Here is a 13,018-nt window from a genome sequence, read left to right on the forward strand (position 1 = left end):
CTGTTTTCTGCTACATTCTCATGATTTAGTAACAAATATAGTAAAGTTATTTAAATCTTTACTTCATTTTTGCATATAAATTTTTGTTCATTTTCAGGATACATAAATCAAAAGAAAACTTGAGCATAAATGATTTGTGCTCATAAATAGAAACGATTCATCAAAATTATGTATAATTCTAAAGATTTTAGTCTTTTAGCAGAATAACTCAGCAAGCAGAAGATTATTGATTGGTAATTTGCATTTTTGTTTAAGTGTTAAAAATTGAAATCAAATAGTAGAGGCATTTGAACAATCTCATCAAGAAATTAACAAGGTTTAAAGTGCTGGATATGTTAGTCATCTTTACTTGATCACTCTTGGTATCCAAAGTACATATCAATCAAACATCACATTTCACTCATAACACATGGAGATTTATGCCAATCAACAACATATTTATTCTCCCATGTTTTTCACCATAACTTAGACAATTTACCTAGTGTACTTAGAATACTTATTTTATATTACATTATTATTATTCTATCAATTTATTGAATATACCACATAAGAGCTCAGTGTGCAGGGCAGCAACAAACTTACTTCTCCTAATCAGCTTAGAAATCAATCTAAACAAGCTATATGAGCTGACATATTATAGGAGACCAAAGAAACTTGTATAATACTCTTAAACATTCCAATAGTATTTCATGATGCTTTATCTCGTTGTTTTGTTCAGAGTTTTCAGTTTTCATAAAAAATACAGTCATCAGTTTAAGCTAACAGAGTTTTATTAGAACCTACAGGAAAGCACTGACACTATGATCCTGGACCACATTGCCAGGTATCTCTACTACCACAGGCCTGGCTTGAGATTTCTCTGACCACCATGGTGACAGAACAATTTTGGCTTTGTCACAGTTGAAATTCTGAAAGATACTCTCATCTGACCTTGCCTCAAATACCACCTGCTGAAATGCTTTACCTAGGACTTATCACTGCTATGAAACAGAAACAAGCTTTAGCATACCCCAGCCAATTAAGTACATTTTTCATACAGACCTCCTTCATATACCTATATGACAAAGCAATGTCCAATAGGTTGCCTTGTATCTGAAGACTGCAAACCAGATGATTGTAGTGTTACTAACTTTCTTTGAGAAGATAGCATTCAGTAAGGCAGAGTTCAATGTACAGACATTCCAAGATACAGAAAACATGTTCAAAACATTTGAAACATCTCTTAATATTAGATTGCCATTATACTTGCACAGAAAAGACACCTTATTAATGGTCATACTGAAAAGCTCGAGGAAACTTTTGATACTACTCATCCCCATCATATCAGGATATATGTTTTTGGTTTTTAGCATATGGCCCACAGATGAATGATTTTCATGTATGCCCCTGGAAAGAAGTTCTCAAACATTTTTTTAATTGCCAAGTTTAAGGTGATCATTAACCTTAGTTGTTTTTAATTGTTTTGTCTTTTACATTTTTGAGATTTTAATATAGTTACAACATTTCTCCCTTCCCTTTTCCCACCTCCAAACTAAGTAAGTATGCAAAGTGAACTTCTGAGATGGTGCCCTTCAACCAGTGACACTGTGTAGCTGTGTCAGGGAGTAGGTCCATTTGGTGACGAACACAGAACATCTAGTTTCTATGTCTTCAGACATGCAGGATATGAGCAGATTTTCTTTTCTTCAAAGTGATTAGCCCATTCCTTCTTTTTGTAAAACTTTATCAAATACTTCAAATACTTTAGTTTCAACAGAGCATTATTTTTCATAGAGAGTTAAACTGAGGTATATTGTCTCTCTTTTTTCCTATCCCATGTAGTTTTGGTTTTCCACTTCTCTTCCTCTAGTCATCCAACCATCCGAGAAAACTGAAGTTAAGTCAATAAAAGTCTCAGGCTGAAATTTTTAACTTTGTTTTTATTAATTCTTTGTGTCTTTCACATCATGCATCTCAATGTCATTCATTTTCTGTCCCTTTGAATCTACCCCCTGCCCTTGTAACATTGTCCCCCAAATTAAATTAAATTAAATTTAAAATAAGGAGTCAATCTGGTCATAGAAGCTATAGTGTGACACAGTGAGTCATGAAGTAAACACTTTTATCCATATATATTTACTTTCAAGTGTTCATTGCAAAGAGTTCCTGGACTGATTCTAGGCCTCTGATTGCTGCTATACTATCAACCCTGTCCTCACCATCAGAGGCAGCTTTCTAGCATTGCCCTGGCTAGCTCACCTCTTGCAGCAGTGAGCAAGGGGTATGGTCAGTTTTCCTGTTTTAATGCCCTCAGAGTAGTCTCTCCTACACCTATGCTATTGGGGCCAGCTGTGTGTTTGCCAGGTGAGGTGCAGAGGCCTCTCTCCTGAGTGGGGCTGCTAGTGAGGGGAAGCTACAGCTCCCACAGCTCTCTCACTCTTAAGACTGCAGGACCAGCTCTCCCACCTGCCACAGGTTGAAAGGACCAGGGAGGGGGCATCTCTCCCCTGCCCACACTACCAAATAGCAGATGAGGAACAGGGACAGATATCCCATGCTCACCTTCTTGGGCTGGCTCACCCCTGCCCTGTCAACAGGACCAGCTCTGTTATGCTGCCCAGAGAAGGTGCAAGGCCCACTTTTCCCAGTGTTGCACTTGGTAAAGAGGAGAGCCAGCTCCCATGCCAGCTGGAGACTGTAGGGGTGAGAGCATAGGGCATCTTTTTCTTGCCTCTATCACTACACTGCAGACAGGGAGGCAGTACCAGCTATGCCCCTCTTATGCCTTCTGGGTTATCTTATCCACTCCACTATCTACATGGTCAACTCTATTGTGGTGTCCAGGTGAGTCCCAGTGCCTTTCTCTCAAGAGCTGCAGCTGACAAGGGGATGGGTCAGCCTCCGCCCCTGCTGCAGGTGGCAAGGGGCAAGGGGCAAGGGGCAAGGGGCAAGGGGCAAGGGGCAAGGGGCAAGGGGCAAGGGGCAAGGGGCAAGGGGCAAGGGGCAAGGGACAAGGGACAAGGGACAAGGGACAAGGGACAAGGGACAAGGAAAGACATCTTTCCCTTTCCACATGCTGGGCATGACCTGCTTCCCCATTCTCACCCCCTCAGGGCCGGTTTGCTCATGCTCTGGGTCAGCTCTATTGTGCTGCCCAGGTAGGTATGGGAACATCTTTCCTGAGTGCTTCAGCAGGTGAGGGACAGGATCAGTTCTCTTGTGTTTTAGCCAGTGTGTGTGTGTGTGGGGGGGTGGCATTAGCCCAGGCCCAGGCATCACCATGACCCTGGGTAGCAATCAAGCCACTCACATCAGCCTGCTTCTCACTGCTTTCACTTCCTCAGAACATCACTTCACCCATTATTGTTTACTTATGAAATAGAAACATCTAATTGTTATGTACTACCATTAAAGGCAATGATTAATTTCAGCATTTCTTTTAATACAGTTTCCACAGCCAAGGGATTTTTGAAAGGTTCCTTTGGAAAGCTTAAATAATGTATGGATAGGACACAGGTTTCTAGTCCTATAGCTTAGAAAATATCAGGAATTTTCTGACTTTGTAATACTAGCACTACCGTCTTTACAAATTTTTAGTGACTGCAATTACAATTTTTTTCAAAAGTCTAAATCCACTTCCACAAAGTAAAGTAAGATGGCAGTGGTTTAGCAAAGGTGCTACAGAAGACATTGGTAGGCCCTGCTACTTCATTAACACAATGAGAATACCTTCCTTGGACTCCAACCCCACAAAACCCAAATCAAAGTCCTTTGCCTCTTTTATCTTGCTCCCCCTCTCTGAGTCTTTTCTTTACCCCTCACTAAAAAGCCCTTCATTTACCATCAACACTGTGAGCACAAAGCCAGCTATGCTGATGATGTAATTTTTTCCCCCAAGTCTAAATTAGAGTTCATATAGAGCATGGAAAGTCAAAAGGCAGAGCTCATGCTGCTGTGCTATTTTGTTTAGTTTGTATGTGAAAAAACACAGGGTTTCAAAGTTTGCTGTTTTCCTTCTTTCTTTCTTTAAACCACACTTGTAGTTTATTCAGTACTTGATAGATCAAAAGTAACAAAAGCCATCAATTTCCATTATTTTCATCAGTGTTTTATTCTTTTCTATTTCAAAAGGACACACATTTTTACAAATAATGTTTACATATGTAGACAAAGAAGGAATTGCCTGAATTTTATTAGCAATGTTACACATTTATAAGAGACAAGGCTATCAGATTTGTAGTGCTATTAAGGCTAAAATCCCAGTGATTTTCTTAAGGGATAAAACAATGACCTCATTTTGTAGACATTACTAATAAAAAATTTACAAAATTTAGGTGTGCTCACAAAAGCTTTTTAACAACTCATTTATACTTCTGTGCTTTAAAATATTGAGAATTCATCAACTAGCTATTATCTGCTTAAGACAAACGCGGCAATAAGAATTACTGAAGATATGAAAGTTTCTCAGAATTTCCAATAGTAATAATGTATATGTGTGTACACGCATACAAATATGTATATGAAAATATACAAGGAATATATTCTTAGTTTTTATGAAAGTATTACTATATAATATCTATAATATGTATTTATCATACATTATTATAGGCAAAAATACATTCATCAACTCCTAAGTAAACATGATCATTCCTATGTCAAATTCAGTTAACTGCTGTTGTTTCTTTCCTAATTCCTGTCTAGAGATAGCTAAATCCAAGAACTTACTTAGTTTTAATTGGATAATGATAGGAAAGAAGGTTATTAGATCTCTTCATCTGCACATGTCCCATTGGCACCTGCTGTCATGATGGTCATTCTCATGTGGTCAGGGCATCTCTCAATACATTGACTAGCTCCCTGATGCTGTTCAGCTTACTCTTCGATTGTTCAACTCATTCAAAACTAAAAGTCACTCTCAATATGTCTCTGTCCTTGGCTAAGAAGATACTTTGTCAGTTTAGAATTGTGGAAAACTTGACATCATTTTGCAACATATGCAAATGTGAGCTGTTGTTTCACCCCTAACCCTGCATCTTCTCATTTCTCCACATACCATTAACCTTTGCTGTCCAAGGAAAACACTCATCTCACAACTCACACATGCTTATCCTCTTTAATTTTACAACTTCAAGTCTCATATTCCTCAGTAACTACCCTGAACCTGCCTTCCCCACTCTTTCCCACATGACCCCTAGATTTTCTTTGAAAATAATATGGGGATTAGAAAAGATTCTAGACAGATTAGTGAAAATAAAAATTTCCAGAATTGTGACATTCTTTATTAGAATAGTTAGCTCTCTTCTTAAACATACTTACATACGTTCAAGTAATTTTTTTCCAGATTTGTTTGGTAATGAAGGAGAATGATCTCAAGCAAAGCTACTCAGAATATCATTTGGTTCCTCTGAGCCACCTGCAGGTTTAATCACATGGCATGAGAAAACCACTCTTATGACCTGGTGACATATTCCCACTCCCTTCCTCTGCCCCACTTATCCCCTGTATGTCAAAATAGAGAAACAACACTGTCATTGAGGATCTATAGCTGGTGTGCTGATTAAACATTCCCCAGCCACATAGACCACGTCCTAAATTAAGTTAGAAACTGAATGAACAGAAGCCATGTCACTCAGTAGTACACTGCAGAAGTTAAATGACTGCTAATGTAACTAACACGATCATTTGGTTGATCAATGAAGCAAGTATAGCTACAAAGGTTAGTCGTGTCTCTGAAATTACAACAGTGGATTTTCCTGGGAATTTAATACACTAGGGGGGCATTTCAGGCTTATTGCTTGTCTTACAGGTGCCATCAGGGGAAAGGCTACTGCCTCACTGAGTCATCATCTTCACTATCCCATAACACTTTTCAGCAATTTCAGAAGCATACCAGTCAGCAAAATGCAGTGTGTAACAACCAACAGAACTCTGTGTTATCAGACCATGGAGGTACAAAAATTCCAAACTAATATTCTCTTCCACAGAAAAGATGTCTCATAACAAAAGCATAAATTTGAGTTGATGAGGTACGAAGATTGCAATTGACAATTATCTACAGTGGTTACAATTATAAAAATACAACTTCATCCAGTCAAATATCCCTTCCTGGGGGAAAGGTCTGTGAATTAATATGCTAAGATACAAGTTACCTTCAGGACAAATATTACATGAGGGAGAATATGAAAAAATCTGAAATCTAAAATCATTTCCATCTCATCTGATGTTTTATCTCTATTTTCTTTGTCTCTGTGGGAAGCTAGTTTGCTTAAAAGGGAAGCTGTGTCTTACAATTCTTTATAAGAGAGTATTGTCAGTAATGCATTCTAGAATGATCCCTAGGTCACTGAAGAACTCAAGCAGGCAGTTTTTAGACACCTAGATCAAATTCAAAGGAAAATGCAACTTACAGAACTTTTGGAATTCTAAAAAGGGTATTCTAAGAAGTTTATAACTACGAGTAGTGTGATGACTAATTTTATGTCAACTTGACATAAGCTATAGTCTTATGTCATCTGAATATATATAGTCATTTTATATAGTCATCTAAAAGTAGGGAACTTTGATTGAGAAAATGCCTCCATTAAGATAGGGCTGCAGGCAAACCTTTAGAGCATCTTCTTAACTGGTGACTGATGTGAGAGGGCATGGTCCATTTTGCATGGGTACACTGCTGGGCTGGTGGTCTTGGGTTCTCTAAGAAAACAGGCTAAGAAGCTATAAGGAACAAACCAGTAATGAGCACTACTCCATGTCTCTTGCATCAGCTCCTGCCTCCAGGTTCCTTCCCTGTTTGAGTTCCTGCCAGACTTCCTTCAATGATCAACCATGATGTGGAAGTGTAAGCTGAACAAAAACTTTCTTCCCCAGGTTGGTTTGGTCATAGTGTTTCATCTCAGCAATAGCAAGACTAAGTAAGACAAGTAATTATATTAAATAACGTAATGATCCACCTCAGAGATAAAATGAACAGGCCACAGTACAGATGAATACATAGAAAACACAAAGACTGGAGTGGAATAAAATAAAAATAATGAACTAACATGGTGATACAAAATGGGTATAGTTGACATACAAAATACTGTGCTTATTTAATGTGCCCAACTTAATGGGTCTGGACATGAGGATACATATTCCACTAAAACAATCATCTGCAAAAGTTCCCTTGTGAATTCTAATTTCTGTTTAAACGAAGGGCATTGGGACAATTGTCAACTGTTACTCATGGAGCTACTCCTGGAACATCCATCCATGAAGGCCAATCAAATGATCTGGCAAATCACAATTTTGTCACTGGGAATAGCTACCTATGTTGAACACAGACTGAACACTTGAAGTATTTTATTTATATAGATTCCTGAGACTTTGCAAAAATATGCTTTTATATTCTTTCATGACACATGTACAGAAAAAATTTTTATGTACTAGCCAGTGCATTGTCAAAAAAACCCAGAGTACCTCAAACCCAATTCTTTCATCCCAAGGTTGCATTTTGATAGAAGCATCAAGGCTGATTTGTACAGTGAGATACATGTTCCCTGCTATGCTAAATATCAGGTGTTCCTGTAGTTAATGTCTCTCTAAATACTCATGCATAGCTTCCCATTCAAAACTGGCCAATGTCTCCCCAAATCTATTTTGCAAAAGAATAATTAATGACCTAATGCAGGCAGAAAGTATCTCCTTCAGCAGTCACTTCTTTCATGGCTAGAACCTTGCACAGTAGCTAACACACTGGAGGCATATCATAAAGACCAACCGAATAGTGTATAATTTACTGAAGCTTTTTAGGAGAAAAGCTTATGAGGTCATTCTTGAGATAATTGACTCCATAACCCCAGACAGACACATGACTGAAGTGAATGAGGATACAAACACAGCCAGTGGGTCTGTGTTGCACTTCACTGTGGGCTCCCTCAGCAGCTGCAAACCAAATTTTTCCAGTTGAGAATATGATATAAGATTCTCCTTAAATTCACTGTACCACTTTTCTCCTAGAGTCTCTGACGATGACACAGAGACCATGGGAACTATCTTGGGAAAGAAAAAAACAAAGGTTCCTACCCTTCCAGGAACCCTGGGGTTGTAGACAGCACATTGTAGACAAAAAAAGAATCACTACCATTCATTGTCTAAATAAGGTGGCTCTTACTGGTGGTGGCTATGGAGTGATATTCCATTTCCTTTGATTCAGTACCAATAATATTTAATCATTTCTATCAGAGAGAGAAATGAAAACATCCACAGTAACCACAGAAGCTTTTTGTCCTCCAAGCATCATTTCTTGACAGCATAGGGTTGAATTTTTTTCTTACATTGACTTTTCAGAAGACAGAATGTCTCTGTATTCTTTAGAAGTCTCTTTTTTGATACAATGGCACCTCATGGATTGATGTTTTGTCTCTTGAAATATTTCATAAAGCAGTAGTTTATGAAGTTCCATTGTCTTTAGCTCTATTTATTGTTTTTGGAAATGGAATCCACTTCCATCCAAAGAAAAAGAAATGCCTCCTAGTCAGGTCAACACAAACTTTCAGATGGATGATGACAGAACGTGACTTGCTACAAGCCATGGGTAAGAAAGATGGATAAAAGCCTTTCTCTGGGCAGATCATAATATAGTGCTTCAATGTAAATAGGAACAGATACATAGCAGTAGGGATTACATTACTTAATACAGATGTATTAACAAGGAGACTGAGTACATGAACTAAGTAAATTATTCCCACATATGCATGGAATGAATCAAAATTTAAATTCTGGTTTCTGTGTTCCCCAGTTTATTTCTTGCCCCTTCATATTCTCTCTATCTGGTAAAGTATGAAGAATGATCCTCACACCTCACTTTCTTTCATAAAATATCTATCACTTGCCTTCCAAAAGTACTAAACAAGCAGAGAGTCTGAGGAGAACTTAGACAGTGTTAGGTAGGGAGGAGCCAGAGGCCACCCCTTTACATTACTTGTGGCAAATTTGGCAGCCTTGTTTCTATTAATAGCTCTAGCTCTCACCATCAGACCAGTTACACTCAGAACAACTGCGGGACTAATTCTAGCTGCTGGATTCCATTCCAAACTCATGTCTTTATCCCTTTAGTCCAGGAAAAAGGGATGTTGCCTATCTCTGTCTGACTCAGCACTTCCTAGCTTTCTCCCATCCATCAAGGTAATTGGTTTTTTCTTGATTTGTATTTTTTTGGCTTTTTATTATGTTTCTTTTAATGGTTGAATACTAATTGAAAGACTTCATTCTGTTTATTAATTTTAAGAGAATTTGTCAATAATATTTTTAAAAGCCTAGGATGCCCTTTTGTTATTTAGAACAAAAGGAGATAGAATAGCATTTTAAGCAGAAAGGGAGTGGGGCTTACATTAAACTTTGTTTTTATTTATTCATTGTTTCTTTCACACCATGCATCTCAGTCCCATTTATTTTCTGTTCCTTTGAATCCATCTTCTGACCTTACAACATTCCCCACCCCGAAAAAATTAAATAAAATTTAAGAGAGGAAAAACAAGGAAACTCTCATCATGGAAGCTCTAATGTGACACAATAAGCCACACAAGTAAACCCTTTTATCCATACAGCTTTACTTACAAATGTTCCTTGCAAAGAGTCTACTATGCTATGGTTTCTGCTACACTATTAATGCTGGGCCCTCACTAGGACTCCTCTTGGATATCCTATTGTTGTCCTGTGTTGAAGAAATTCTGCAACTTTGGTTCTGCAGGAATAGCCCCTTTGCATACTCCAGCAGATCACAGATGGGGTGGATGTTGGGGTGAGCTAACTCATAACCCTGGTTCTGAGCCTGGGTCCCTTGTCGCTTCAGCATTGCCCTGGTCAGTTCACCCCTTGCAGCAAGAGTAAGGGTAGGAGCGGTTCTCCTGCTTTCATGCCCTCAGAGTAGGCTCTCTCACACCTACACCATCAGGGCCAGCTCTACAGTGTTGCCAGGTGAGGTGCAGAGGCCACTCTCCTGAGTGCTACAGCTGGTGAGGAAAGGGACAGCTCTCTCACTCTTATGACCTCAGGGCCAGTTCTCCCACCTGCCACAGGTGGCAAAGGCAGGACAGTTGGTGCATCTCTCCCCTGCCCACACTACTATATAGCAGATGAGGAGCAGCACCAGATCTCCTATGCTCACATTCTTGTAGGCATCTCACCAGCAACCCTGTCAGTAGGGCCAGCTCTACTGTGCCACCAAGGCAAGATGCAGGGTCTACTTTCCTGAGTGCTGCAGCTTGTAGGTGAAAGGGCCAGCTCACTCACCCACCAGGCAACAGGGGCAAGGGGAGAGGGTATCTTTCCCCAGCCCTCACCATCACATGGCAGACAATAACATAATGTATGTGCACCTACTGAATGATGATGATTTCTTTTGGAAAGAGATGGTCAACATCTGGCATTCTCAGTTTTACAATGTATTGCTTGTATTTTAATATCCATGAGAAACACTGCCAGTGCCCATTTCTGTTGCCTTGTCTGTACTATTTCGGCAAATGTAGGCAGGATACTCAATAAGCAAAGCCTGCTATTCTTTGCTTATGTTTTTTTTTCTTGCCACTGGATCAATTTTCCCCACATTTGCCAGGAGAGAGAGAGAGAGAGAGAGAGAGAGAGAGAGAGAGAGAGAGAGAGAGAGAGAGAGAGAGACTACAGAGCATCCTTCAGCTGAAGAATTAATTAATTAAGGTGGAAAGACCCATCACTGAATATGAGCAGCACCATTTCCTGGGCTGGACCCTAGGCTGAAATGAGAAAAAATAAATGAGAGCTAGAATGCAGGTGTTTTTTGCTCTCTGTTCCTGATTATGGCTACACTGTAAGCAGCTCCCTCAATATTTTGTTGCTGTGACTTCCCGACTATGATGTACTAGAATCTAGAAATGTGAACTGAATAAACCCTTTCTTCCAGAAATGACTTCTGTCTGGGTATCACTTCTTTCTTTATGAGGTATCCTTGGTTCTGCCGGATTTAGCCTGTCAGTATATGCTTTCCTTCCTGCTCCTCCCTTCTGAGCATTTATTTCAAGACCCAAATAAATTATGTGTTATAACCACTGCTTCTAAAGCATCCCAGGGTAACAGAACAAATCAACTTCTCAACCTTCTACTGAATGAGGAACAACACCAATAAGGTGAATCATGTAAATTCTTTGAGGGGAAAAAAACAAGTGAGTAGATACTTGGGATAAAATTTCATTGATTAATGACTGATATAACTGCAGACATGTTTATGTGTCTCTGTAGAGAAAGGGTGCATATCTATGTGCCTTGCATTCTCTCATTCGAGGTATGATTGGCTTATCTAATCAAAGTACCTTTTGCATATAACATAAAAATCCTTGCAATGAAAATAAGAGTTATGGAGAACCCAGAAAGTTAGACCATGGCTATTCTAACATTACATCATGATAAGATATGTTCATGAGTAGCCTTGCTCTCCTAATTGGATGTCATTGAATTACAAAAAGAACATGTTCATATTTTTGTTTCTCTGACTACAGAGAACTGAAATCAAAATTAATGCTAATCCAGCTTACATTTTACAGTATCAAGCAGTAAACTGTGAAATGTTTGTGATAAAAATGCATTTGTTCTTTGTAACTCTTGGCATCATTTTGTTTTTGTTTCCAGGGACTAATATGTTAATTTTCTATGCACTAATTTATGGTTAATTTTATAGTAAAGATTACACATAGTGTACTTGCTTCTCTAAATAGATGTGTATTTATGTCAAGACAATCCTTCTCTTTTAGCCCCTAAGATTTTCTTTGCTTACTATTTTCTACATCTCTTGGACTAATCACAGTACTTGGGTAGCTGTTTATATGGAGTTACTTTTCTTTTAGGATAAAAATACAAGCAAAATTTAGACAAAATAAAAGGAAACAACATATTAGCTTATTGAGAGAATAATTGTTAATTTCTTGTGCTTCCAGAAAAGCATAAGCAATGATTGAACTAAGCAAACATTTGTTGAAAAGAAAGTCATGGATCTGGGACACTAATGAGTTTGCTTTCTGTTGTCTGACAGACTCCTCAGCTGAAGAGTGTGTTCATGTATGTTCTACAAAGGATTGATATGAAATTTGAAAATTAATCCTGTCACACTGTGAACAATTAAAATCAAAGATTACACCATCTTGAGAGCAAAATAATAACACTCAGGGAACTTTAATGACATTTAGCCACTCTTTCTTTTATTGGTATTTTAATCTACTCAGTAATATAAAGAGAACAAAAAGATTAGATACTAGAGTAAAACAAGAAAAAAGGGAATGTTCTATGCACACAGCAAAAATGCAATACTTTCATTGACTCAGAAAACCTTACATTGCTAAAATTCAATTTAATTAGTTACTTAAATGCATGACCTTATGAGAATTTGATAGCTATGGATCATCTGAACTTGTCAGTTGACCCCATGCTGCGATAATCAATTTTTCAATGTCAGACTCATTTACTCCTCGAAGAATCCTAAAATAGCCATTCTCTCCCCACGACTTTCCCCAGGAATTGGCAGCAATCTGCAGAAAAAAAAAACAAAAACATGGAAATGTTGAGCATTATACTTTGATATTTTTCAATTCTTTCTATAAAAACAGAAAAGTACTATTTGGCTTTAATTTGCCTTTGGCTTTTACAGATGGTAATGATTAAGCACCTAAATATTTTCTGGATAATGATCAAGGAGTTCTATTACTTATATCACATTAATATCCTCATGCGTATTCTCTGGCAGGAGCCAGAACTGATGCTCCTTCAAATATGATGGTGCATTTGGATTGTAGACTTGACATAATATATGATCACCTGAGATGGGATTCTCTCTGGGGAATTCTGAGGTTATTTTAGGGACATGCCTATGAGGAATGTTCTTAATTTGATTAATTGAGGTAGAAAAACCCATCCCTGAAGGTGCGCAATACCATTTCCTGGGCTGGTCCCTGGGATATATGAGAAAAACAAAAACCACGATAAGAACTAACATGTAGGTATTTTTTTCTCTCTTTCCCTGAATATGGCTACTATGTGA

General features: G+C 38.3%; 1 protein-coding gene across 1 annotated transcript in view; it reads right to left on the reverse strand.

Moving 5' to 3' along the window:
* Positions 1 to 12,177: 12,177 nt before the first annotated feature.
* The window catches only part of Tinag (tubulointerstitial nephritis antigen), a 77,726-nt gene continuing 76,885 nt past the window's right edge, over positions 12,178 to 13,018 (reverse strand). Inside the window, exon 11 of the mRNA XM_035444487.1 lies at positions 12,178 to 12,509. Coding sequence (XP_035300378.1) covers positions 12,375 to 12,509 — 135 coding nt within the window. The 3' untranslated portion in view covers positions 12,178 to 12,374. The remainder of the gene's footprint in view (positions 12,510 to 13,018) is intronic.

Source organism: Cricetulus griseus, chromosome 4, assembly GCF_003668045.3.
Source record: "Cricetulus griseus strain 17A/GY chromosome 4, alternate assembly CriGri-PICRH-1.0, whole genome shotgun sequence".
Taxonomy (NCBI): Eukaryota; Metazoa; Chordata; class Mammalia; order Rodentia; family Cricetidae; genus Cricetulus; species Cricetulus griseus.